General features: G+C 31.1%; 4 protein-coding genes across 9 annotated transcripts; 1 reads left to right on the top strand and 3 right to left on the bottom strand.

Annotated features, from left to right (window-relative positions):
* Positions 1–108: 108 nt before the first annotated feature.
* On the bottom strand, positions 109–5995 carry LOC123274522 (zinc finger protein 26-like). Of its 2 annotated transcripts, none has more exons than XM_044742177.1 (4): positions 5909–5995; positions 5480–5781; positions 3377–4679; positions 109–3125 (listed from the first exon to the last, which is right to left on the bottom strand). In XM_044742177.1, the coding sequence occupies exons 2-4, from the start codon at positions 5657–5659 to the stop codon at positions 772–774; spliced, it is 3837 nt and encodes a 1278-aa protein (XP_044598112.1). In that variant the 5' UTR covers positions 5660–5781; positions 5909–5995; the 3' UTR covers positions 109–771. The 2 variants fall into 2 exon arrangements, with proteins under 2 accessions (XP_044598112.1, XP_044598111.1); XM_044742176.1 differs by having other exon boundaries at positions 109–3126; positions 3372–4679; positions 5866–5971.
* A 114-nt stretch (positions 5996–6109) lies between these two features.
* On the top strand, positions 6110–8759 carry LOC123274527 (eukaryotic translation initiation factor 3 subunit E-like). The gene is made up of 7 exons (XM_044742186.1): positions 6110–6339; positions 6429–6545; positions 6674–6835; positions 6914–7036; positions 7123–7355; positions 7451–7780; positions 7861–8759. The coding sequence occupies exons 1-7, from the start codon at positions 6250–6252 to the stop codon at positions 8117–8119; spliced, it is 1314 nt and encodes a 437-aa protein (XP_044598121.1). The 5' UTR covers positions 6110–6249; the 3' UTR covers positions 8120–8759.
* On the bottom strand, positions 8580–12886 carry LOC123274523 (probable RNA helicase armi). The gene is made up of 2 exons (XM_044742178.1): positions 9492–12886; positions 8580–9415 (listed from the first exon to the last, which is right to left on the bottom strand). Exons 1-2 carry the CDS (start codon positions 12741–12743, stop codon positions 9068–9070), a joined length of 3600 nt encoding a protein of 1199 aa, XP_044598113.1. The 5' UTR covers positions 12744–12886; the 3' UTR covers positions 8580–9067.
* Positions 12887–13596: 710 nt separating this feature from the next.
* Positions 13597–27044, bottom strand: LOC123274521 (maternal protein tudor-like). 5 transcript variants are annotated; one of them, XM_044742172.1, is made up of 11 exons: positions 26560–27044; positions 25811–26452; positions 24555–25721; positions 24033–24479; positions 23808–23882; positions 20168–22200; positions 20067–20108; positions 19763–19947; positions 18887–19054; positions 18494–18648; positions 13597–18420 (listed from the first exon to the last, which is right to left on the bottom strand). In XM_044742172.1, exons 2-11 carry the CDS (start codon positions 26407–26409, stop codon positions 14334–14336), a joined length of 8958 nt encoding a protein of 2985 aa, XP_044598107.1. In that variant the 5' UTR covers positions 26410–26452; positions 26560–27044; the 3' UTR covers positions 13597–14333. The 5 variants fall into 5 exon arrangements, with proteins under 5 accessions (XP_044598107.1, XP_044598106.1, XP_044598110.1 ...); XM_044742171.1 differs by having other exon boundaries at positions 25811–26460; positions 26561–27044; XM_044742175.1 differs by lacking the exon at positions 18887–19054 and having other exon boundaries at positions 25811–26460; positions 26561–27043.
* Between the last annotated feature and the right edge of the window lie 723 nt (positions 27045–27767).

The following is a 27767-nucleotide window of genomic DNA, read 5'->3' as shown; positions in this document are numbered from 1 at the left end:
TTTAAAAAATGTATTTTGTAATTTTATACTTGACAAAAAAACTTTAGACGATTTTTCATAAAAGTAATTAAATAACATATTTATCACTCAATAAATAAGATGGAAATGTAAATTGAAAGTCTACAAATTTATTTATTTATTCACACTATAACAATTATATACATAATAAGTGCCTGCAATTATTTTTTTGTAACTTATAATGTCTAAAAAAAAATATTTAAATTCAAAGTTGGCAATCTTTTTGAAATTATTTCAAGTTCAATAATTATTGCAATGATTACTGTCGTAAAATATTATTTTTGCGTACAAATTTTTCACCTAAATCAAATGAAAATAAGTATAACTTATTAAACAACAAAAAAAAAAAAATAATAAGCAGAGCTAATTAATTAAAAAAAAATATTAAAATTTCAAGTAATAAAATTCAAGAAATTAAAAGTCATTATGAAATAACTGTCAATAAGTTTTGACCATGAAAAAGATTCCAAATCTAAAAAATAATCTAAATGTATACAATATGTAATATAATAAACTTTGTTAATATGTAAATTTTAGCTTATGATTGCCTTTATGCAGCAAATACTTATACTTATTTATATATATAATATATAATATATATCTTTTACATAAAATTCAGTGAGAACTTTTAAAAATGTGTTTAAATAATTTCGTTACAATTTTTATAGAGTAATGAAACTTATAATTACAGTTATAGCAATAATAATCATGTATAATAATATTTATATCATCAATAAAATATAAATTTTAGCACTACGTAGTAGTAAATATCTTGGTGCCCTCTGGTAATATAACTTCTTCGTCACAATCAGTAAGTGTAACAGTAAGAGGTAAAATAAGTGGCATTAGTATTTCTTGGTGTTGCAGAATTTGATGAGTACCAACTTGGTCAGGTCTTGCAATAGTTATTGTTTTAACGTTTTTCGATTGTACAACTTGCATTGTCTGAGTAACTGGATGCGCTAGCCTAATAGTAGCAGCTTGTGGTGTCGGTGGTGGTGGTGGTGGCGGTAGTGGTGCAGGTAATGGTGCTGGTGCTATTTGGACCGATGGTGGACCTGGAGGTGACTGTAAAGTCTGCGCTTGACTTTGTCTAGCTTGATTTTGCAGCATATTTTGTTTACATCTTTTACTGTGAGCATATCGACTTCCATTGTTGTTAAATCTCCGGTCGCATGTCGGGCATGCATACGGCCGTTGTCCTGTATGAATGAACACATGTTCTTTTAAAGATTTGAGTCGGCGGAAATTTTTCGGACAGAATTTGCAATGATATTTAGCCTCGCCAGTATGCGAAGTCAGGTGATTAGCCAGCGTGTCAGCTCTTGCAAAAGCACGTGAACAAAATTGACATGTGTACGGCCGTTCTTGAGTATGGGTTCTCATATGCATTTTTAAATATGCATTTGTAGTAAACGGTCTTGCACAGACTTCACACACATAAGGTTTAATACCATTGTGAGCACGCAAATGAGCGACCAAAGTTGTCGACTGAGTAAAACTTTTCGAACAAATTTCACAAAGGAATCTTTTTGATGTACTATCTGGCTCTTTATTTTTCTTAAAAGTTCTCTCGTGTTTAGTCAAATGTGCATTAAGCTGCTCCTCTTTCATAAAACGTTTCGAGCAACGCGTACACTTGTGTGGTTTTATCATATTATGTTTAGCAACGTGAATCTTCAAATGCTCACGACGATAAAATTTCTTTGGACATATATCACAAAGATATTTTTTACCTTCGTGAACTTGTATGTGTCTCAAAAGACCTTTACGTGAGGTATACTGTTTATTGCATTCAGTACACTCTAGACCAACGATATCAGTACGTCTTTTTCGGGCTATTTTTTCACTCTTCCTATCTTCAGAGCCTGGCTCCAAATCTTTCAAGTCTTCCTCGGTTAATATCCCCTCGTCAACATGTTTTGATCTATGTTCACGCAGTATTTCATTGTTCTCAAAAGTATCACCACAAATATTACACTTTCTCACTTGATTTGGATTTTTTTCAGAACATTTATCGTAATGAGCTTTCAACTTATCTTTACGATAAAATTTAACATTACAAATATCACACTCAAAATTGGGTTCTTCGTGCAAAAGTTGGTGTCTTAATAATGATTTTTTCGTACTATATCGTTTTTTACAAGTTGAGCATTCATGATTGTCCATTGGCCAGTCTAATCCGCCATCGAAATCGGTATCATCATCATCGTCATCATCAATATTATCAGAGAATCCAGGAACGCTCCGCGTAATATCTTTAACTTCATTGCTTTTTTTATTTTTTAATTCTGTGGACTCAGTTTTTACAGTTCTCATATGATAATCCATGTGTTTAGCCAAAGCTTGTTTTGAAATACATCTCTTGCCGCATGTTTCACACTGAAGATTTTTATTTTTACTACCCTGTTTTTTGGACTGCAATTTATCGGCAGCCTTGAGACCTAAAGCAACTTCAGTCTTCACAACAAAATCATCGTTGTCATCATCGTCGTCATCTCTCTCCGAGTCATCAAGATTATCCTCAGTACTAATTTTATCAATTATTTTTTGTGCCGCGCGCGCTGCTACTCTTTTAATTCTCTTATTTGGATCATACTCTTCACCGTGGACTGTTGTCTTGTGATTAGTTGCTATTAAATGATTTCTCAGAGTCAATTCATTAACAAATATCTTGTTACACTGCACACATTGAAATGTTTTTACTTCTAAATGCTGCTCAGCGTGCTTACGAAGATCGTCTTTCTGAGTAAATTCGTCACCACATATTTTACAACGATACCTGACGCCCTCATGTGTCTCCAAATGTTTTGATAATAATTTTTTACTGCTGAATAATAAAAAGCAAGTAGGACACTTAAGTTCATTATCTTCTTTTTTCGATTCCATCAATATATTATTATCCATTATTCTCTCTTGATCATACTCTTTTTGACACAAACTGGAAAGTTCATCTTTTAAATCCTGTTCTGATATTACACCTTCAATAACATGAGTCGAACGATGATTTTTTAATTTATCAAGTGAATTAAATTCCAACCCACAAATATTACACTTTTGTTTGTCAACTTGATAGTCATGATGATTCGAAAGCTCATTATAATTATCTGAAAAAATTTGAAAATAATTATTACTTTTATTGTAGTTTTTACTGTCAATATAAAAACTAAAATTTTAATTTAAGTCACAAACATCTGTAAATATCATTTTTAAAATTGTTCTTTTTTTTTCAACTTTATCAAGAACTGAAGGCATCTGAATTTACAAAAATATCTAAATAAATATATAGATACTTGTGAATTAATTTACAATTATAATTGTGAATAAAAACTATCAATATAATTAATATTAATATTACCATTATCATTGTACTCTTCCATATTTTGTTTATCGTCAGCAATAACTTCGAAAGTGTCGTTATTATCAAAATTATTAGAATCTGCAGAGTTATCATCCTGGTATATTGAGTCATTATTTCCTTCTTTTAACTCATCATCATTTTTCTGATGCTGTTTAATATGTTTTTTAAATGAAATAACGTACAAATATTCTTTACCGCAATATGGACATTTATTTGGCTTTTTACCAGATGGTGGTTGTGATTTTATCGGTGAAACATTTTTCTGCGATACTTTTTCCGGTGTTTTTTTCATCGACAATCTCTGTTTAACTTCTTCATGTGAATGTAAATGCTCCTTTAATAAGTCCTTAGACAAAAATTCTTCGTCACAAATGTGACACATAAAAAAAATTTTTTTGTCAAGTTTATTAGTTGACGGAGTTTGTGATAACCTACTGCTCAGATCAAGATTTTCAAAATAATTTTCGTCATCTAATACTTGGTCTGAAGAATCAATTTCATCAGTACACGTTGAAATTTTATTGCAGTCATTTTCTTGCATTTCAATTCCATCATCAGTTTGATTCAACTCATTATTATCGTCAATATCATCATCATCAACGTGTTCGTTGTCGTTAATATATCCATTATTTTTATTGTCATCAATAACATTATCTAAATGGGATTCAGTTTCTTTGAGTAATCTCTCTTCATCGCCAATCATTGATAAATATTCATTCGCGTCGTGTTCATTGACATTGTCGGCATTTATTAAATCATGATCTTGCTCACTAGATAATGTGTAATCTGGATGTTGAACTATGTAATTATGTTCCCCAACAGTAATGGTATCTTGGTCATGCATTATTGCTGCAGGCTTGATATTGTCATTCGCCGATGATTCAATAGCTTCGGTGATCATTTGCTCATCAGTATGCTCGTCTTCGATATATTGTTCGTCGGATTGCATTATTTGATCTTTCATAACTTCATCCTCTAAATATTGTTCGTGCTGATGGGTGAGTTTTTCGACTTGTAATAATGCCAAATGATCTTTTAATAATGGCGATTTATCATCAGATACGGTATTTGTAACATCATAATGCTCGTCGACCATACCTGTGACATCATCATGTCTTTCATTCTCTAAGCGTACTTCAACTTCATTAAAAAATAACTCTTCCTTTATATTCAAGCTGTCATATTTTTCTCGAAGCAAGCTGTCCGCTTGTTCAACTTGTAATTTAAATTCATATGCTGATTCTAATTTTTCTGCACAATCACAGCATACGTGAGTTGGTAGACCATCATCTGAATGTATCTAAAAAAAAAAAAATAAAAAAAAAAAAAAAATAAAAAACAAATGTACAATTTTTATAAGTTGTAATAAAGTTACTCTATTTTTTTACTTAATGAAGTAAAGTTTCTACTTTGAATTATCTAATAAAAAAAAATTTTTTTAGTATTTAATTATTATTCATATTATAATTTAGAAAATTACTCATCAGATATTTTAAATCATGATAAATACTGAAATTATATAATCAGAACTTCTTTAGCAAGAGATATATTCAATAGAATCAAATTGTAATTTTTATAGTCTATAAAAATTTTTTATAAACTACAAATAATTTAAAATTAACGTTAGAAAATAAAGGAATAAAATAAAAATAAAAGTTAATAGATTACAATGTGAATTAAAAATTTTTTGTCAGATAAGTTATAAAAGTAATAAAAAAAAAAAAAAATATTAATTTTATTAAATCGAGTATACATCATCACCATCATAATTTAATATAATATATTAAATATTATTAATTATAACCAAACAATAATAATAAGTGACTAATTATTCAAATTGTTTACACCACTAAATAAATTCATTAACATTAAACAATTGACGAACAACAAAACAATAGGCGTTTCTAATTTATCAAAGTCCAAGCATTGTTTCTTATTATTGCATTAAAATAAGAATGGAATAAAAAAAAATAAATAACTACTTATTTTAAAAATAATAAATGTCCCGGGAGTTTAAATTTGACATTTATGCACATAAGTAAACAGTAGCGAAATAAGAAATAATAAAATTCATGATCCAAGAAACAAAAATGAACTAACCTTAACGTTAGCGAAGCTCATGGCTTTAGTTGATAATGATACAACATCATTCTCAATGAATAAATCTCTCATCAAGTGATTGCTGAGGAGACAAACCCGGCAAATTTCCACACTTGCTTCGACATTATCATCCTCGTTGTGAGACACTTGATTGCTATCATCAATATTAACGCCGTCCATGTTTAGGTTTGGAGGATACGGGCCTGGATTTTAGTATCCAACCACCCTCCACCGTTGAAAAAAATTATACACGACGTCGTCCACACGACCACACTGCTCACAGCTCTTATCGTATCTCAGACCTGAAAACCACTTTATTTATAGAAAAATACTCAATTATGTTTACATTTATTCATATAAATTTATGACAGTTGGCTAATAATCACTTATTGTTATCAGATTTTTCAAGTATTTTAGTATAAATATTACCAGTAATTATATTAGTTAATTATTTATAATTTAATCAAGTAAACAGTTGAGTCCCCTTGCAACAATTACCAACAATGTATTGTCGAGTATCGATTCAACTTAAGTATTTTAATCGATTGTTGGTAATTTCGATGCAAGATACCTATAAATGCCTAACTTCAAGCCAATACGTGTGCCGGCTAAGAGCAGTACGTACGAGCAAGAGCAAAAGCGAGTAAAAAAAGTACACTTAGTTTTGGTTGGCTCTGTGATCTCTCCTTTTTGCATAGCGTCCTTAGTTGCATGATCAATGTCATAACTTTTAATATAAATTATAATTATTTTATTAAAAATAAATAAATATGGCCAAGTTTGATCTTACTTGTCGTATTGGTCAATACCTGGATCGGCATTTAGCCTTTCCGCTTTTGGAGTTTTTGGATACTAAAAGGGTAAATTTTTTTATGTTATCCATGTGGTAATTTAGGTTAAATATTTAATTATTTTAATAATTGCTGGTATATATATTTTTTTTTTAAAGATTTATGACGAAAATGAACTGCTCCAAGCTAAACTTGACATTCTTAGTAAAACAAATATGATTGATTATGTCATTGATATTAGGAAACAATTATACCCTGACAAGGAAGTTCCTGAGGTAATTTTTTTTATATTTTATTTTTAAACACCTGAAATCTCTAGTCAATTAAAAACGTTAGAGTTTTTAAATTTAAAATCTAAAATTCTGATTTGATAATTTTTTATTGCATTTATTTAATTTAACAGGAATTGAAGGCACGCCGTGCCGAAGTTGTAAGAGAACTTGGAACTTTGCAAAATAATGTTTCGACAGTTGTGGGATGGATGAATGACGAGAAAGTCATGAAAAAAATGGAAGAAATGCGTGACTCGAAAGCGCTCAATAATTATTTAGTTCAAGATTTAGAGGTAAGTGAATACATTTTATTTCAAAATTTTTTCATATATTTAAGTTCTCCAAATAATAAAAATATAAATTTTACTTAGTTCAAAATTGAAATGATGGATGGGCTTGTCAAATTGGCCAAGTACCGATATGAATGTGGTAATTACTCAATTTCCACATCTTACTTATATTTTTATATGCTCATCATGCCACCGACTGACAAGGTAATTTTAATAACATAATATCTTTTAAGTATTTATATATTTATTTATTATCGATGATAAAAAAATAATAATTGTATATTTTTTAGAATTACTTGAACGTGTTGTGGGGAAAACTGGCATCAGAAATTTTGGCCCAGAACTGGGATACTGCATTGGAAGACGTAAACAAATTACGTGAATACATTGACAACAATGCTATTGGTAATTCCCTTCATGTTCTTCAGCAACGAACATGGTTAATTCACTGGAGCTTGTTTGTTTTCTTCAACCATGTTAAAGGACGTGACTTGATTATTGAAATGTTCCTCTATCGCCCTCAGTAAGTTTTATAAACCAACTATTATAAAATCAGTGCCATTACTTACTTTAAAAAAATATTAATGACAATTAATAATTGTTGAACGTGTTTTTCAGCTACTTGAATGCCATTCAAACTACTTGTCCTCACATCCTTCGTTACTTGGCAGCTGCCGTAATTGTAAATCGTTCTAAACGATCAACTTTGAAGGATCTCGTTAAAGTAATTCAGCAAGAATCTTACACGTACCGTGATCCAATCACTGAATTTTTAGAACATTTGTATGTTAATTTCGACTTTGACGGAGCACGAAAAAAACTCCAGGAATGCCAAACAGTAGTCTTCAATGACTTCTTCCTTATCGCGTTGCTTAGCGAATTCGTTGAGAATGCAAGATTGATGATTTTTGAAACTTTCTGTCGTATTCATCAGTGTATTAGCATTGGGTTTGTATTTTATTATTTTAAAATTATTTTTGACTGTTGAAAGCAAGCAAATTTAATGTTTTTTTAATTATTAATTACAGTATGCTTGCTGAGAAACTTAACATGAAAGCCGACGTAGCTGAATGCTGGATAGTTAATTTGATTCGTAATGCACGATTAGATGCAAAAATCGACAGTAAACTGGGACACGTTGTCATGGGAGGACAACCGGCATCACCGTATCAACAGTTGGTTGAGAAAATAGAAACTTTGAGTGTACGGAGTGAAGCATTAGAAAATCTTATTGAACGTAAATTAAAAGCTAAAAATCAAGATCGTGTAAGTATTGTTTGGAATTAATTTTCTAACAGTACTCAAAACGAACCGGTTATTTATTTTTATCATCAATGCTATTCATCAGAATTTTAAAAAAAATTTCAAATCATCAAATGATTTTTAGATTATTAATTTGGACGGCTGAGAAATGAATCGATTGATTTATCTAATTTTGTTAGTTATTAATTATTCTATTTCTCAGCCGTCCAAATATCTGTAACTCAAAATGAATTTCGTTTTATTATTGAAATGTTTTCATAGATTTTATTATTTAATAATTCTTTGGTTTATTTAATGAAATATAATCAATATTTTTACAAATTTTAACTTGAAATTAATTGAATATTTATATTCTTATTAGGCTGAAAAAAATTTTTTTTGAATAAATCAAAGATTTATTAAATTATTGTCTAAAACAGATAATTATTCGAAATTATTGCTGAAAAATTATAAAAATATGTGAAATTTAAAATTTTTTTTTTCAACTGATTATTCATGACTAAAACGTAATTTAATGGTAGTTTGAATAAGACTTTTTGTACAGATGTTAATTGATGCATGAATTAATATTTATTAATTTTATATTTCAATAAATACATCAGATTTTGTGTGAACTCATAACTAATTTGAATAAATCGAAATACAAAAATATTATAAAATTTAATTACCCTTCTTTTTATATGGAATTCACGTTAATAAATGGTAATCTTATTTATTAAATTTTTATTAATTCAACACACAAACTTTATTTTCTAAAAATTAAGAAAAAATGTATCATTAAATTAAAAAAGTTCCCTGAGCATCACTATATTCATAATTAAGTTAATTGATGTATTATATCATGATTAACACTTAATATTTATAATAAATTAGTGATATTAAACTAAATAAATTTATAACCTAGAATATGGTAAAAAATAAGAACTTGAAACTGAGAAATTAACTTTTCTTTAAACTTTAAACTTCTTCAAATTAATTATCAACGTGATCATCATATGACATAGAAAAATTACAGCCAATATAAGAATCATTTTTAAGACAATAAGTCAATACACTTCTCCAACACGGATCTTTAGTTAACAAAAATGGATTACCAATTATAATTAATAGAGCACGTGGTCGTGTAATTGCGACATTTAATCGCCGTGGCGAAGCAACAAAACCAAGTGCATGCCGAGCATCATTACCGATAAAATCATTACAAGATCTTACTGTTGACAATATGATTATTTTTCGTTCTTGACCCTGAAATTCTTCAACACTTCCAACTTTTGGCAACTGCATGTCCAACTCCCAAAGTAATGAACGTATTTGAGCAACCTGTCAGAAAATAATTTAATTAATATAAAAACCAAAAAAAAACACCATCATCATTAATAAAAACAATAAGACTTACTTGTTTTTGATAAGGCGTAATAATTCCAATGTCATTTTCATTGAATCCGCGTTTATAAAGTTTCAACAGATAAATATAAACTTGAGTGGCTTCAGCGGGATTATACCAACTTGGACTATCGGAATCCTGACGATTTTCTCCATTGACACCGTGAAAAATAACAGCCGGTGGTTGACCATCACGCGGAGGCAAATCATCGGCTATTGATTTTAAAATTTCGGCTTCTGGGCTATCTGTTTTACTAACAATGGAAACCAATTCCGAATCATAAAACAGCGAATTTGGCAATTCTAAAATTTCGGGAAGACTTCGATAGTTGATAACAAGTTTTGTGATCAATCGAGGATCAAAACCCGTCTCAAATCCTTCATTATCACGTTGATAAGGAAACTGTTGGAGTAGTCGCACAAGAAATGACTCAGCAAGTCCAAAATGTTCTGCGAGTCTACTTGATACCACTGGCCCAAGTTGCATCGGATCTCCTGCAAGCACTATTTGTCCAGTATCTGAATGAATAAAGGATAAAGGAACCATAATTTCTGGCTCAGTTGCCTGACCAGCTTCATCGACGAGAATATGCGAAAAATGGCCGCGTGGAAAACCCATATTGTGCAATAAACCCAGAGCAATACATGTGCCGATTGTAATTCGATGTCTGCCTAGCACACTCATCGTGCAATTAATCATAGGACCGGATCCAGTGTATTCGAATCTCTTGGACGATCCTTCAGCAGCCAAGTCACCAGTTGCACAGTAAGGTAAAAGGCGTTCAGGTATCGAATCATCACTCAGACAATGATGAGCAACCAATCGCACCAAATCACCAGGCTTCAAAGCATTACTGTCGAGTAAACGCTCAGCAATTAAATTAGCGGAGCTGTTGGAGGGTGTCGCTATAAGTATTCGACTGTCAGGAATACATGTAAGGATTTGTAAAATAGCTTCACACAATGTTATGGTCTTACCAGTTCCCGGAGGTCCAAAAATTACATATGGAAGTGGTCGAGCAATACCACGTAGTATATTCCTTACAGCTTCTTTTTGATAATAATTAAGTTGTTTATTGAACCAAATTAATTTACGTTTTTTTATTTGCAATTTACATGAATTAATTATTATTTCTGAATCCAAATTGTCTTTTTTTTTATTTTTTTCTTTTTCTTTAGAATCTATTTCAGATAATACTTTTAATAATCTGTCTGAAGCTCGTGATTTTCTATTTTGTAGAGGCGTGGATTCACCAGAAGACGTCCCCGATGATAACGATTCATTCGTTTTTTTAACATACTTGGGTTTTTCGTCTGGAACGTTTTCTTCTAGATCAATCTGCGACTCTTTTTCATTGACCGAAGTGGGAAACAAAATTTCAACACCTAAATTATTAATAGCAAGGTTTATTGCATTATGAGCACGTGAAAGTCCAGAATACGAACTTTTAAAAATAATCTGACAGTCTTCACCATTGTAAGTATTGTGAAATTCAGGATTAAACTTAAGCAATATTTCTGAATTTTTAACTTTGTGAACAAACCCTTCATTTTTTATTTTTCCACCACTAGAGTCCCATTTAAAGGAAACAACAACACGATCTCCAATAATGAGCGACGGGCGTTTTTCTGCTAACCCAGGAACTTTGAGGATTAAAAATTCTCCGCCAGGTATCATTACAGAACTATCCATATCATACTTTTGCATTTCAATCGTAAGATTCATTTCCTCCAGATACAGCAAGGCGTGAAAGCGGTCGCGGTAATTTTGAAGAGTCAATGTGTCATTTAAAAACGGCAGTGCTTCCCCAACAACGCCTTCTAGTTCAATTGCAGACATTTTATCATTGATACAAGGCAGTATTATGCTCCAATAACGTTGAGGAATTCGATAGACTCCAGAACGTACTTTTATAAAATTTGGTGCTTTACATGGACGTACTCCCGGTATATAAAACTCTTGATCAAAGACATCATGTCTTACCAATCTATCGTTATTGTAATTTTTATCATCAGGATTTCTATCTACTGACACACTTTTAGCATTAACGTTTATCTCAAACATACGCCCGATTGTAAAGCTGTTGAAACAAAATATAAAAAGTTCCTTTGTAGCTCCGATAAATTTAGCTGTACACAAAAATGTATAAACTACTGAATCACCAGGGCATAATTTAGTACTTTTATTTATTTCTGGAGAGAGTAATGATAGTTGAGATTGAGATTTCTTAGACATGAATACGCCTTTGGTTAAAGTGTAACTGTTATTTGAATTATTTGTAATAGTTATATCTAATTTTTTTTCTTCATTAAATTCTAAATTAAAATTTAAATCTTCAGTAATACTAATACCATTTTTATTTTTCAAAAGCGTGTTTAAATTATCTTCATTCACCTGACTGGTACTATTAACCGAGGCGACTGATTTTCCAGTATTGTCTACCTGAATTAGCGGTACAACGGTTAGGCATCTCCATGTGTAAACTCCCTGGTCACTTTCAATACTGTCGCAAACAACTTTATCACCCTCACAAGGAATGTACCCCGGTTGGCACGCAACTTTACTGAATATCATGTCGCTGTCAACATTTCCGACTCCTTTCAATTGATCATACTTTGTTATCAATCCTATTTTTATCGTAGATCGCAATGGATATATTTTACTGACCTCCAAAACTTCACCACCCAAATCACCAGAATTTTCGTTCAATTCAACTAGTGACTCTACTTGCACCCAATCACCTCGGTAGGGCACGAATGTAGCATCTGCTTTGTCTAAATTAATTATCGTATTAATCGGTTCTAAATGTACTTTGCGACCATCACGTTTCATTACTTTACAAACAATAGTTTTACGTATAATCTGGTTCTTATCATTATTACTGATTAAATCACCATCATCATTTACGTCCCAAAAGTCACTAACTATTGATATTATTTTACGGACTTTGATATCATCTTGGCTGGTTTGATAAGCCAAATAATGAACTTTTAATCCCTTTTCTAAGTTATTAGTTGGTGAGTTTGAAATGTCACAAATGTAACGGTCGTCTATCAAAATAGTATCCGCTGTGATCGATGTTATTGTTCCATTTCTGTAAAAACATCCTTCAAAATTATGATTTTCATTTTCTTCAATCAAATTATCATCGTCGTTATATATGTCGTCATTAAAACTTTCGAGTTTAGTTATTATTTCGTCAATATTTGGTTCATCAGTCTTACCCCAAATATATTTGGCAGCATTAACTAGTAAAGAAAACATTTTTTAATGTTTTTATTATAAATTGATAAATCGTTTAAAAAATTATTTATAGACTTTTTAAAGAATTTTTGTTTGAGAATTAAAATTGTAACTATTTGTATCCATCGATGGGTTGATATCTCCACTCGGTAACTTTCAAGTACTCTAACTCTTTTCTCAGTGACTGGACACGTTTGACATGTAATTCATTCTCTAACTTTTTCTTTTGATTTTGCACTTGCAATTCGTGTTTCATGTGATTTAATATTTTTGCAATTGGAGTTCCACTTGTGTTCAGACCTGAATCTTGCGAATCACTTCGACCTGACGATGTTCCTAATGTTGTCGGTGATAATGATGGATTCATATTATTCAATAGAAATGATCTAAATAGACAATATTGATAATCAGTATTTAAATCTATATTTATATAAAAAAAAAATTAAAAGAGAAATATAAATAAAACATAACTACAAGAAATTTTACTTACATTTCGATAAATATTGATGGGAATATCAATATTCACTTTTATAAAATGGAAACATTTTATAACACATATAGTCATAAAAAATTAAAATTTCTTACAATCTATCAAGATATCAATTTAAATTCAAGTATTCTTAATTATTGTTTACCTTACAATAAAAATTTTAAGGTTATGAAATTGTTTATATTCTTTTTACTATTGCCGTTACGCAGCAGCACAGCACCAACTTTGCGGGAATATTAGGATTTTTAAAAATAAATCTCAAAGAAAACAAATCTATAGTAAAAGAGTAATCTAAATATAAATACTTATAAATTTTGTACCTAAAATAATGTCAATCAACTAGAGTAGAGAAATATACTGTTAATAAAAGTAAACAGTGAGATCATTTTATTAAACATTTTATTATAAAAATTAATTTGAGCTGCTTAAATATACAATGAAAGTCGGAAGTTCAAAAAAAGCTTATTTCTATATTAAATTTAATAAATAGAAATTTATAAATTTTAAATAACTATAATTTATTTATTTATTCCTTATTCTGATAATTAAATATTAATCATTGAAATTAACATTTAGAACCATATCTGAGTTATCTCAAGCTTACATTTTCTAATAATTTTCAAAATTTTTTTCACTTTATTTATATCACGAATACATAATATGAAAAATAATTTTTGCATAAATTACTATTACATTTTTTATTAATTAATAGCAAACAAAATAGAGATATTTAAATTAACATAAATAAAAAAAATATAATCATAATAAAAATTATTTTTTTTTAATTTTCAACTGTTGAAATTTATTTTTTTTTTTAATTTTCAAGATAATTTCATATTGATTAATAACTGAACATAGTATTCTTAAATTGCTCCAGGCACTTTTTTTTTTATAACGAACAAAATAAATAAATGAAAGTAATTAAACTAACGTAATAAAAATATAAAAAAAAAACTTATTATATAGTTTCAATATCTTTGGATAAATCATAAAGTGGCACATTATAATAATTAATAATTTCATTTTAAAATTATAAAAACAAAAAACTTAAAGAAAAATGTTAGTAAAATAGAATTATTAACTGTTGATAGATATTGCTGATTACTTTTATCTATATAATTTTAAACCGAAGATTTTTCAATCGTTTCGACTTCAATCGTTTCTTCGTCGGTGGTTAACTCAATACCTTTATTGATGCTACCCGGAACTATTTTCTCCTCATGGGGCGTTGAATTACGTCGTCCATACCTTGGCATGTCTCCAATCGGTGACGGAGGTATTGAACTATCCGGAGTTATGATTTCTTGTTGAGCACTTATCTCATTTTCGTCAACAACGAAACAATCAGATACAGTGACCGTCTTTTTTTTCTCTGTGATAATTGGTTCATTTGATGATTCTGCATGACTGATTTCGTCTTCAATAATGATAATGGAATCTTGCTCCTCAACTACGATATCGCGGGGAGATATTTCTTCTTCTATAGTAATTATATTCTGTTCTTCGTCTAAAATTAATTCAACCGGAGTTAATTTTTCTTCAATACTTATAGAGTCTTCGATTTCAATTACGTCATCAGTATTTATATCAGCTGGGGTAGTTTTTGGTTCTGGTTCTACAATTGAAACATCGTTTGCCAGAATTTTTTTTTCATAACTGACTGTTTTTTCTTTTTCAAAAAACGTCTCTACATTAGTATCAACCATAGTAACTTCATCTTTAGTATCAATATTTGAACTCTCTTTCAGAGTGATATCAAAAGTAGAAGTTTTAATCTGAGTGCTTGATAACTCAGTAGTAATTGACTCAGTAGTCAATTCAGCTTGTTCAACAGGTAATGTCTCGATTTCAGAAATTGATAGTTTTCTGTTCATTTTCTCTGAACTTATATCTGTTGAAAGATTACGTGTTATTTCGATTACAGTCTGTTGTTCAGGGAGAGTTTCATCAACACTGGCTGAAGCTTTATCGATGTTTTCAGTAGCTCTCCAATTAGAATTGATGATCAAAGTATCGCCGACGGCTGATGAATCATCAACAGTTGCATCAGATTGTTTTAATGTACTATTAACAATTTCCGAAGTTTCAACTTTTTCAAACGGATTGCCATCGTGTGAATTATCTGAATTCGTTAACACATCAACACCAGACGTATTACTTGAAAAATTACTTTCACAATATTTTTCATACGTGTGTGAGTTGAATTCTTTTTCCATTTTAATATTTTCACATATTGAGTGTTTTTCGATTTTATACTCAATATTTTCAGGAATTACTTTCTGATCAACAGTAGTAGTTGAACTTGTCTTTTTTGAACATAATGAAGCAAGTATTTCTACAACGTCTTGTCCGTTACATTTAAGATCGACGTAGGTTATATCGTTTCCGTAGAGTTCTTTGTACTCAAACATCGTCTGTCCATCTGATACGAGTTCAATGAACTTTTCGCAAGCTTCTAGAGACCAACATTCAACATCGTCTGGCATCTTCAATGAACAAAATTTCGACAAAGGAGGAATTTTAGCCAACTCCTCTGGCAGTTGACGAATCTCACTTGTTAAAGACGAGTTACCGTAATCAATAAAAGATACTTCTATATCATTAATAGATTCATGATGAGTTAGAATTTTAGCGCGGTACCACAAACTATCTTCTGGAAATTTAGCAACACAAATGATTCCGCCGATAGGCACTTCCAAAGGTGAGAAATTCTCAGCACCATTTAGGCGTTCGGCCATCAGTTCAAGTTCTGAAATTTTATTTTCAGCTTGTATCCAAAATTCGGATGGCGAAATAACATGACTTATCATGACATTAAGAGAAGTTTCTTCACCTAGTGGAGGCAGTCTTTCTTCAATCACAGGTACTAGTTTTTTACAATACTGATTTAATTTTTCAGTAATATCTTCGCCATTGAAAATAAGCTGAACTGTTGATATTTCATCAGTTTCATCTTTTATCATCATTATGAACTCACTGTTACCATCATCGACAAGCTTAATAAACTCTTGATAAGCTTCACAAGACCACTCAACATTTGCAGGTGCAGCTAGACGACAATGCCGCGATAAAGGTGGTAGTGATTCTAAATCAACTGGAATTTTTCGAAGCTCTGTAGTTACTGCCGTATTTCCATAATCAATGTAGATAACTTGTGTGCCTTCATTCCCATGTGACAATGCTCGTGCTCGATACCATGCAGAATCTTCGGGAAACTGAGCGATACACAAAACTTCTTCTTTAATTTCATCGAGTTGCAAAAACGTGTCAGCAGTTGTCAATCGCTCAGTCATCATATCTAAATCCGCTATGTGTTTTTGTTCTTGAACGTAGAAGTCGTATGGTGAATTGACGTGACTAACAAACACTTTATTAGTAGAATTATCAATTTCAGGATTGGCTTCGGCTGAACTTTCTGTTGCAATTTTTTTTTCACAAAATTTTTCTAATGAGTTAACAATATTTTCACCATTAAGAGTAAGCTTGACTGTAGAAGTTTCTCCTTCTTCAATAACATCCAGGAAAAATATTGTTGCTCCATCATCAGCCATCTTAATGAACTCCTCACGTGCTGCTTCAGACCATTTCTCGATACCTGGTGGTAATGGTAAACAAGATTTACGTGATAATGGTGGTATATTTTTTACGTCATCTGGAATTACTCGAATTTCAGTTGATACCGCAGAATTTCCATAATCAATGTAAAAGACATTTGTTCCCGATGAACCATGCGAAATAATTCGTGCGCGATACCAAGAATTGTCATCGGGAAATTTGGCAACACAGAGTTCTCCTGGTACAACTTGAGTAACTTTAGGAAACATATCAGCAACGAGAAAACGGTCTGCGATGTGCTCTAAATCAGCTACTGATTTTTCTTCTTGCACCCAAAATTCACCAGGAGAATTAATATGGCAGATAAAAGCTGATCGTGGATCGAGAACATTTTCAACTACTTCATCGATAACATCTTCATGAGCTTGAATCTGTTTTGCTAAGTTTTCATTGACTAGCATTTTGGTAATACTGCCGTTATCGTCAATAAGATCAATACGCTTTGAACTACCATCAGCTATAACAATGGCAGTTAAGTTCTCATTTTCTACAGTTTTATCTGCAAAATAATTAATAGCGCTTTCACTCCAATCTTCGCAATCTATTGGAATTAGATCCAATCGGCATTTTGTAGCATACCATTTTATTGACTTCATTGAATTTGGAAGCTGTTTAATTTTGCTCATGTCAAGTAACACATCCGTGTTTCCGTAGTCGATGTAGCGAACTGTAACCATTTCTGTGTCAGCTACTATAACCTCTGCTCTGTTCCACAGAGAGTTTGCAGTGTCAAGAGCTACACAAATAAGATTTTCTTCAGGAACACCTTCAATTGGTAGATAATTCAAAGCATCGTCTTGTAATTTTTTCTCGAGTTGTTCGAGAGCAGGCAAATCATTTAATCTTTGAATCCAAAACTGTGTTGGGTTTTCTACATGAGCAACAACAACTTTAAATTTACCTCCAATGATTAAGTCTTCTGGTTCATTAATAACTGGAAGCATTGCTTCTTTGGTTACTTTTATTGCTTGACTCTCACCATGTTCCAGGAGCCCTAATTCACGCAATTGGTCTTCCAGCGGTTGGCCTGATTTCAAATTTAATGACGCAACCCAGTCATTATTAGCATTTAATCGCAGTGTTGCGTTGAATGACTGGTTCAATACGTAAGTATTAAGAATTTCTTGCTCTTTCGTTCCACCTCCGAGATTAAAGGTCAGTCTTACTTCAATTGCCAGTTGAGAATGCTTAAAGAAATTTCGTTCTAATTCTTTTAATTTATCCAAAGAAACTTCTTCAGTATTACCATAGTCGATGTAAAGCACAACTGCTCCCGAGCCCGTTTTAGTAACGATTTTTGCACGGTACCAATTACCATCGGAACATTGAGCTGCACAGAACTTGTTGATTTCAATATCCAATTGTTGTCCAGACGTAGAGTAGTACTCAAAAAGTTCATTGAGAAGAGCTGCGTCAGTATCTTGATCAGCATCTCGTTTCAGCCAAATACTTTTCGAGTTATTTACATGCGAAACAGCAACTTGATGTTGGTGGAAAAATATTGGCATAGGGCATATGGGACTGATACTTTCATCTGCTTCATTTTGAAGTTTTATCTTCTTACCGCTTTCGTCAAATACGTCTACAACAAGACTACAAAGAAAAAAAAAAAAAAAACAATTAAGACCCATTATTTGACAATAAAAAAAAAATAAAAATAAATTACCGGTTATAATTAACTTCATTGACACGAATAATAACTTCTTTATTCTCAACTAGATTCCTGAAAGTATTGTCAGCTGAAGAGGAAACAGCATTAGCTAAACTGCATTCAACAGCCTGTTTTTGCATGATAGAAAGTTCTCCTGACAACGCCAACATCTATATTATAAAATTTGGAAATAAAAATTATAATTTCCTTTCAATAACTAAACTGATTTACATACACGATTAATCTATATCAAATCGATTAATATATTTCTCGTGATATTAGTTGATCACAAAATGTATGGTATTAGTTGCTCACGACGTCGTTAAAAAATAAGACTATTCTGTTATTAAAATATTTGTTAAGTTTTCTTTCATGACAAATACATCAACCGGGTACGAAAAAACTCACACAATTCAGTGGGACCACATCGATTTCTCCAGTATCAATGAACCTCACGTCATAATTTGTCGTTTTTGTAATAAAATTTGTGACAACAGCTCGTCTCCATCCTTTCTCTGTATGAACAAGACAACCCGCTCCAAGGCACACCTCATTTGATAACAGTTTTGGCATCACCTAACATTGCCATATTTTTTTGTAACTTGTATTATTTTTTATTTTCAACAGTTTTTGTGGAGATTTATACTTAACAAGACTCAAAATTCTGCTACCACCGCTAGTAATTTTAATAAATATTAAAAATTTATTCGGTTTTAGTTACACAATCTAATAATTAATTTTTTAATTTTGGAAGAATCAGAAAATTAATTGTAATTAGTTGTCATTTTATGAGATTTATTTTAATATAAATTTAGTTTTAAAATCGGAACTCAGTAAATAAAAAAAAAATTCATGAATTGATGAATGAGTGAATAATTAATGATGAATATTTAAGGTGACTATTTTAATTTATGAATTTTATGCTCACAGTTGCAAGTTGTAGTTGTTAATCAATTATAATTCAGTCTATTAATTACCATACATCGTGCGATGCAATAAAATCAACGAACTTAATATTTTAGTCAAAATGTTGAGTTATAATTGTAAGTTCGGTTTTATTAATCATTCCAATAATATTGTTACTTATTAATAAAGTTATTCAAGATAGTTTTTTTTTTTTTTTTTTTTTTTTTTATATAGACAGTGACTTGCTTAAGAGTATATTTTTTATTAGAAATACAAGCAAATCATTCAGAAATGAATATATGTTTACCAGAATTAATCACAATAAAACTCACACTCGATTAATTAAAACAAATTTAAAATAAAAAAAATTTTTTGTACCTTTTGATCTTGATTAGCCATATAATTATCAATTATTTTTTCACTAGCTGCTGCAGATGGTAATTGTATGTAAAATTTGTTTACACTTTCGACTTTTGATATTTTAACTCGTAAGATCTGTCCACGTAAATAGCTTATGTCTATTTGTGACAAATGATGATTGCTATCGACATTCTCTTCTGCTTCTATAAAGAACAAATAATATTAATTACAATTACTTGTACGTTGTTTAAAATAATATCAAAATAATTTATTGAGATTATACATTTTAATTTATAAACTCGGATTTTTTTTCAAAACATACCTACTTCATCAATAGTTTCCAAATTAATGAAATCCACGACAGCTATGGTAACAATCATAACTATTATCTAATAATTAAGTATGTATACATTAAAGACTCACCATGAGAATTTGGTGAAGCAGCCAAGCCTTTTTGCACCAAGATATCAGCCAAATCTTGACCGTCGTGTGTCAAGGAAACCAAGTATTTGTTATTACTTTCTTGCAGAAATTTGCATCGAAGATTTTCAACATTAAAGAGACGATCGATGTCATCATGGATTGATTTTGACCAGCCACTTCCTGGAGGTATAACGTTTTTCAAGCTACAGCATACAGCTTGCTTCGGTAAATCCATGAATTTTTTATCAACACGATAGATCTCGGATGATTTCACTATAGCTGTATTTCCAAAGTCAACGTAGCGAACAACAAAAATATCAGACATAACTTGAAGAACTTCAGCTCGATAAAATGCCCCATCATCAGCGAAAACAGCTATGACTGTCGAACCAACAGCAATCTTATCTCGAGCAGGCTGTCGTTTAGAGTAGATCTTTTGCATTTCATTCATCATTGATCGGAAATCTTTTGACCTACCAAGAAGTTGACAGTAAAAATTATCTGGGTCAATTAGCCATGTGACAATAACACCTTCTTCCATTGGTAAATTTATACGAGGTTCAATCCATGTTTGTTCTAACGGTGCGTAGTTATCTGTTGCTGCGTGAGTAATTAATTTTCCATCGCGACTAGATCGATTTTTATTTTTAGCAACTTCTTTGGCTTGCATTAAATCAGCACCATTGGAAAATCGCTCATTTAAATACGGCCCAAAAGTTTCATTATCGACAACTTCACGGACGAGAACTTCATAAACATTATTTTCTTCAGCAACAAATTCAGCTTCAAGTGACGTCAACTCTACAAGTGAAGTAAATTCGTTAATTTCGTTGGTGTCCCATACGGTTTTTGATGCGGCGAGCAGTTTACAGTTGATAGCTTGAACTGGTAATTTAGCAAGTTCAGCGTCAAGTTCTTTTATCTTATCATAGGTCACAGATTCAACATTTCCGTAATCTACGAATCTTACGGTAACTCCAAATGGTTCAATTGATTGAATTACAGCACGATACCATTTTAAATCTTCTGAGTACTGAGCAACACAACTCGTACCAACTTTGGCATTCGCCTCAGACAAATTATTACCCCCAGTCTCATAAATTTGTGCGATTCTATTCATAACAGGATCTAATTCTAAATTATCAGGTCTTAGTTGCACGTGAAAATCTGTAGGACTAGTTATAAATACAATTTCACAATGTTTTATAGCACCAAGAGTAATATTAGGTGGGGTAATTTGAACTATTGATGATGATGCCAGTGATGATGATGATAATAATGACGAGGAATATGCAGCTGGTGAACACTCGTCAGTACTAGTAACTGTAGTTACCGGATCCCAAACATCAATTTCACTCTTTTTATTTCGGTCATTGCGCTGATCATTGTATCTTTGATTATTTTGCTTGAATCGTGTATTGTCGGATGAAGTGTAATTATTAAAATCATTAGATCGATTGTTGGGTTTGAGATTTCGTTCGAAATCATTCTCGTTGTCGTTGCTAGTACTTCGTGGTCTGTCTCGACGAGCTCCAGTTATTCCGCCGTTGATGCTGCTGCCTCTTCCTGGACCTCTGCTCTGGGATGACCCTCCACGTGGTCCACCTCTATCTGGTCGTCTGCCACGTCTACCACTCCCTCGTGACGATGCATTTGAATCTTTATCACTCCATGAGGTGTCTCCTGCATTATTACGATCGAATCTGTCTCGACTACCCGAGCTTATACGTCCACGTCCACTACTACGATCTCGACGGCCATTCATGTTGTTGTCATTATCAAACCTATCGTTGATATCGTTTCTATCATAGCGTGGAGCAGATCGATCGTTTCGTGAATAATCTCTATTGCTTCTATCACAATGGCCTGACCAGTCACGACTTGTTGACTTTGGTTCACGACTGTTGTAGCGTTTGTCTTCATTTTCAGCATTTTTCCAATTCTTAGCTCGAGTATTTTCGAATGAAGAATTCTCGTGTGACTGTGGGTAAGAGTCGTTATGATTCTTGGATGTACTGCTGTCGTTTTCTTCGCTGTTCGTAAAAAATAAAAAATTATTTTTAATATAAAAAACAAATTCTTAAATTTTATATTATGTAAAGCTTATTTATTTTAACATGCAATGGTATTTACTGGTGCATTGTGAACTATGTTATTGATTATTCAACTGATATTTAAAAATATAAATAGGCAAATTAAGAATACATTGATCAATTAATTTTGTTAAATTAAATTAAAAATTATTTCACATTTAAACTACTATAATTTATACCGATTTTAATTTTTAATTTCTCACTGAAAGAAAGGTAAACGAGTTTTGCCTGACATAAAAAATATGTAAAATTTGTACATTTTTTATTAAAAAAAAAAAAAAATCAAACTATTTCCCTATCAATTGGATACTGGCTATTGAAACAATAGTTGGGATCACTTAGTGTACAGTAAGTTATTCTACAGAAGTAATATACAATTCAAGTCTCAAATGATGTCGAGGTTTAAATAAATATAAATAGTAATGTCAGGTACAAATCTTGCAAAGGTTTACCTACAAACCAATGACCCGAAGTAGTCATTAGGTTTTTTTTTTATTTTATTTTTAATGGCTACTGATCGTAATTGGCCACATGCCAGGTTTAAACTATTCTCAATATTTTATGAAATCCCTTTGAACTTCACAGAAGTTTAGCAAATATATTAAGGAGATTTGAGAAGTTTCAGGATAATAAAATTTTAGTACCAGTATTAGCAATAAAACAATTTAATCTAATCTTATGATAGTTAAATTTTTGAAGTATTTGATTAGCTAAGAATTTTAAATTAAAAACCATTTTTTGTTATATTTTTCAAACCCTTAACATGTTTGGACCACTGGTCGTCTTGGTCAATATTTACATGTATTTTTAAGCGATATAATAAATTGTATTTCCCACGTACTCACTTAAAATAATTTTAAATAAAAAATTTATAATCCAAAACTTTGAAGAATTTCAAGATATTTGAACCTTTAAAATTATAAAGAAAGCGTTCATTCGGATTTTCTAATTATATATACAGTGCTCTCTCCCTAAGATATAACAGGTTATTTTTTCTTCTCTTGTTAATAACTAATGGAAAAATCGAGACAAAACTAAAATATCTTAGGGAGGGAGCACTGTATATATATATATATATATATATATATATATATATATATATATATATAGCATATATATATGCAGCTGCATATATATATATATATATATATATATATATATATATATATATATATATATATATATATATATATATATATATATATATATATATATATATATATATATTTCAGGTCAACGAACCTGAACCATACAAAAAATTTCCCAAATAAAATAAAAATAGTTTTCATTTTTTGTGACATTTTGCGTATTTTTGAAATAAAAAACTATAGTACTTCAAACTTTGAATAAATGTGAATTAGAAAATATTTTAACATAGATGAATTAGGCTGATCTGATAAAAATAAACTCTATGTGCATAAAACTATAAACAAGTGCAGAACATTAAAAGCTTTTGACAATACATAAATCTAATTGCAATTATGAAAATGATAAGCGATACGGATAATTAATTTTGTTTGCTTTTTTTTTTTTTTCTTAAAAATTACCGTGCATTTTTAGTACTTTTCGCTTTGGCTGTATGTTGATGGATTGATGAAAACAGCTGAGTTTTCATGTCAGACCTGTATTTATAATCATTTAAATATTGAATTAACTATTCAAATACTTCTATAGTATTATTTTTTCTATAGTATTCTAATGTTTATATAATTCATATTCTATTTCTATCAGTAGCAACTTTAAAAGTGGATTAAAAATAATAAAAAAATTACCTTTTTTCGCGGAAACTTCTCTTTGAAGTATCACTGATATCATCTTGATAGTGAGTTGAACCTGTGCTTGCGGATTGAGGTTGACTAACTGGTGCTGAAGTGGGTACTTCCAAAGTACCATTTCTCAGTTTAGCCGATATATTTGCAATCGGTTTAACGTTGGAGTCATAAAGATCGACTATAAGTCCTGACGGTTTAACATCCAAGACAGCCATCACCAGAGGTTTATCCAAAACGTAGGCCTCAAATTTATCATCAACTTCTGGATTGTAAGGTACGAACTCGAAGCCATTAAGGATACACTGTAAGGCTTGAATTGGTATCTTCGTGAGTTCTTCACTGCGAATTGAACGAATAGCATTACATGGAATCGTTTCATCATTGCCATAATCAACGTAATGGACTGTAACGTAATTATCGACAACTTTTATAACTTCCGCTCGATACCTATTAACAAAAAAAATTACAACTAATTAATTACACTAATAAAAAAGAATTAATAATTAAAAATATTAAATTTACCATTCAGAATCAGCGCTACTATGAGCTAGACATTTTAATCCTACTTTTATGTTCGCTGTTTTAATCGGCGGTGCTATTTTAACACATTCTGTCAAAGAATTTGCTAAAGATTCCATATCCAATACATTTTTGTTCAATTGTACAAAAAATTTACTACACGAATCGACGTAAGATACTTGAACATTTTCACGGGTGCCAGATGTCAAATAAGGAGCTTCAAGAAACTTTATTGTAGAGTCTGGAAAAGCCTCTAATATCATTTCCAAAACATTCTTGTCATCAATAAATAAATTTCCGTAGTGCATCAATGGTGAATCTTCACGAGGCATCACGACTAAGGTTAAAGTCTTGCCGAGCACCAAATCCTTGAAATATTGTTTCATTTCTGGTGTAACATTTAACTCACGTACGCCACTCAATGTAAATATTACTGACAACGCTTGTGGATTCGAGTAATTTGGTGGTATTTCATAAATACTAGAATGTGGTAAAATTTCTTGGTCGCCATAATCACAGTACCATACCTTAACTTTATATGTGTTGATAACAGTCGAAACAACAGCACGACGTATTCGGTTGGTCTTGGAATTAAGTGCAAGACATGCAGCACCGTGAATTGGTGGTTCTGATAGCGGTTTCAGCGGAATACTATTTATATTTCTCGACAAAGTATCAAGTTCTTGAGCACAACTCTGTAACTGGACATTAAATTTAAGGGGACCATCTTCGACATCTGATACAAGCACTTGATGTCTCGTATCACGTTCTAAATTACGTGATTTGAAGGCAGCTGAATCTTGTGAGCGAGGTGAAATTGATGTTGGTGGTCTCATTTGTTGAACAGTAGATGGATAAGGTCGTCGCCAATTTTCTTGAAGAGGTTTGTTAGATGGAATTGACCGTGGCTGTCGTAATTTCATTTGAAAATTATCGTTGATAGTCATATTCACTCCATGAGATTCACAAGGCACTGGTGTAGGTGCTGGTCCTGGCCGATACATCGGATTTGCTAAATGAAGTGATGGTGGTTGAAGTTGGGGTTGCTGAACTTGAGGTTGTTGAAGTTGTGGTTGATGATATTGAGATTGTTGATGTTGTTGATGTTGTTGTTGCTGCTGCTGCTGAAGTTGGTGCTGCTGTCTAATCATTTGAATGTCCTTGGTAGGCCTGAAATACATTAGAAAATATTTTTATTTCATTACAAAATATTTTTAAAAACAGTAATTATTTAATAATCTAATTAAAAATTATTTTACCTGATCTCATGAGCTGTCGGCGTCATCAAAGCCATTTGACTAGTTACCAAATACTCAGCAAAATCTCGTCCATTGTAGTATAATGTAAATTTTTGTTGATTACCATAATCAAATATTTCAACCGGAAACTCATGATATCTCAACAAATTATTAATAACGTCAATAATAGCCCGACTCCACATATTATTAATAGGCATAACTGTCGTTAAAGGAAATTCTATCATTAATGACGGAATAGATTGTAGTTTCAAACCTTCATTTGTTGTTTCAAGTAATCGTATTTGCGATATGTGAACGTATTCACTGTTACCATAATCGACAAATTCGACATAAATTTTTACATCGGATTCAACTTTAATTATTTTTGCACGGTAATAATTATCTTCATGATAAGCACAGCATATGCTGGAATGGATATTTTGTGTAGTAGTTTTACCGATTCCTCGATCAAAACCATCTTTAAGAATCGATATCAACCTTTCCACTTCACGTGCATTGTTGCGATCCATTTGTCCACAAATTTGTAACCACGGGCCATTGGTGCGTACATGTGTTACAAAAAAATTTATGCGTTCTCTCGGTTGATTAATGTTCGTCATTTTTTTGCCGTAGTTGTACACGATTTACTTACTGCATTAGCCACTGGAAACGTTGATTTTATGATTATTATTATTATTATTAAAACCCTAACTACTTATTACTAATCTTTATTATCATTAAATGTAATACTTTTAATAATTAATAATTACCTCTCGCTAGTCGCAGCTATTCATTAATATTCCGCAACGTAACTAAGCCACGCAGCAGTACTTTCGTAAATATGTAGGTCTTTCATTCGACAATAAAATCTATCTTTTTTTTTTTTTCTTTTAATAAGCTATATTGAATACACCAACACGGTGCAAACTTACTTCTCGGATAAATATTCGATGGTATTTTATGTTTTTATTATTTATATAATTCTTAATCAATATCACTGTTATCGCACAAACATTTATCATATACTTAATTCTCTCTCCCGTTTATACTACTACGCTGTTGATCTTTTTAACTGAACTGGCTCGTAACCCTACACACGATGTTGCAGCGTCCATTGTTCAATGCGAAATAACGGCGGAATCAAGAGGAATTTCGAGAGGTGTGTGCGCTGTGCGACCAAGTCTCAACTCATTCGAGTAGCTCGAATTTTAGAGAAGGATAGAAATACTCGCCAACTCATTTTAACTCACGGCGGTTAAATGGAGAATACTCAACAGTCGAATGTGGCGCCGCATTTTTCGTTCCTCAATTTTTATCGTGGAAGGTGGAAATTACAATCGAGTCTTATTATGAGTCGTATTTGTTACTTTTTTTCTAATCTGACTCGCGTTAACATGAGAGAGACACTAATAGGACTCATAACGAGATTCGGCTGTAAATGCAAACGCACACCTAAACACAACACACAACACGCATACACAAACGCATCAAGTATCTCTGTAAGCCCTAACTATGTTTTGGTATATTTAAATGTATTACTTGATACAGAATTCTTAGAAATTTTACCGGCTTTTTTTTCTCTATAATAGAATATTCTTTCTGTCAATGTATATGTATATACGATTTGTATGCTTTATATAGAAACAAATGAATAGATTCATTGTCTAAGTCTACTTATATTTTTAAAACAATAACAATAACAAATCGTAACTAATTTTATTTTTTATTTATTAAAAAATAACAATTTATTTGTTATAAATATAACAAAATATTTATGGAAAGCGAGTTTTTATATACAAGTTACATTTTATAAACAATAAAGAATTTTTAAATATTAATCGATTTAGATTTTTTTAAGCTTTTTTCATGGATTTATTATGAATTATAATATAACTTACATCATGTTAAAATTTATATAACAAATGTATCTATATATTTTTATATTATTTATTTAATAGTACAGTAAATATAAAAGCTA

Source organism: Cotesia glomerata, unplaced genomic scaffold, assembly GCF_020080835.1.
Source record: "Cotesia glomerata isolate CgM1 unplaced genomic scaffold, MPM_Cglom_v2.3 scaffold_40, whole genome shotgun sequence".
NCBI lineage: Eukaryota > Metazoa > Arthropoda > Insecta > Hymenoptera > Braconidae > Cotesia > Cotesia glomerata.
The sequence above is the reverse complement of the archived record's forward strand: the minus strand, read 5'-3'. Positions and strand labels throughout refer to the sequence as shown.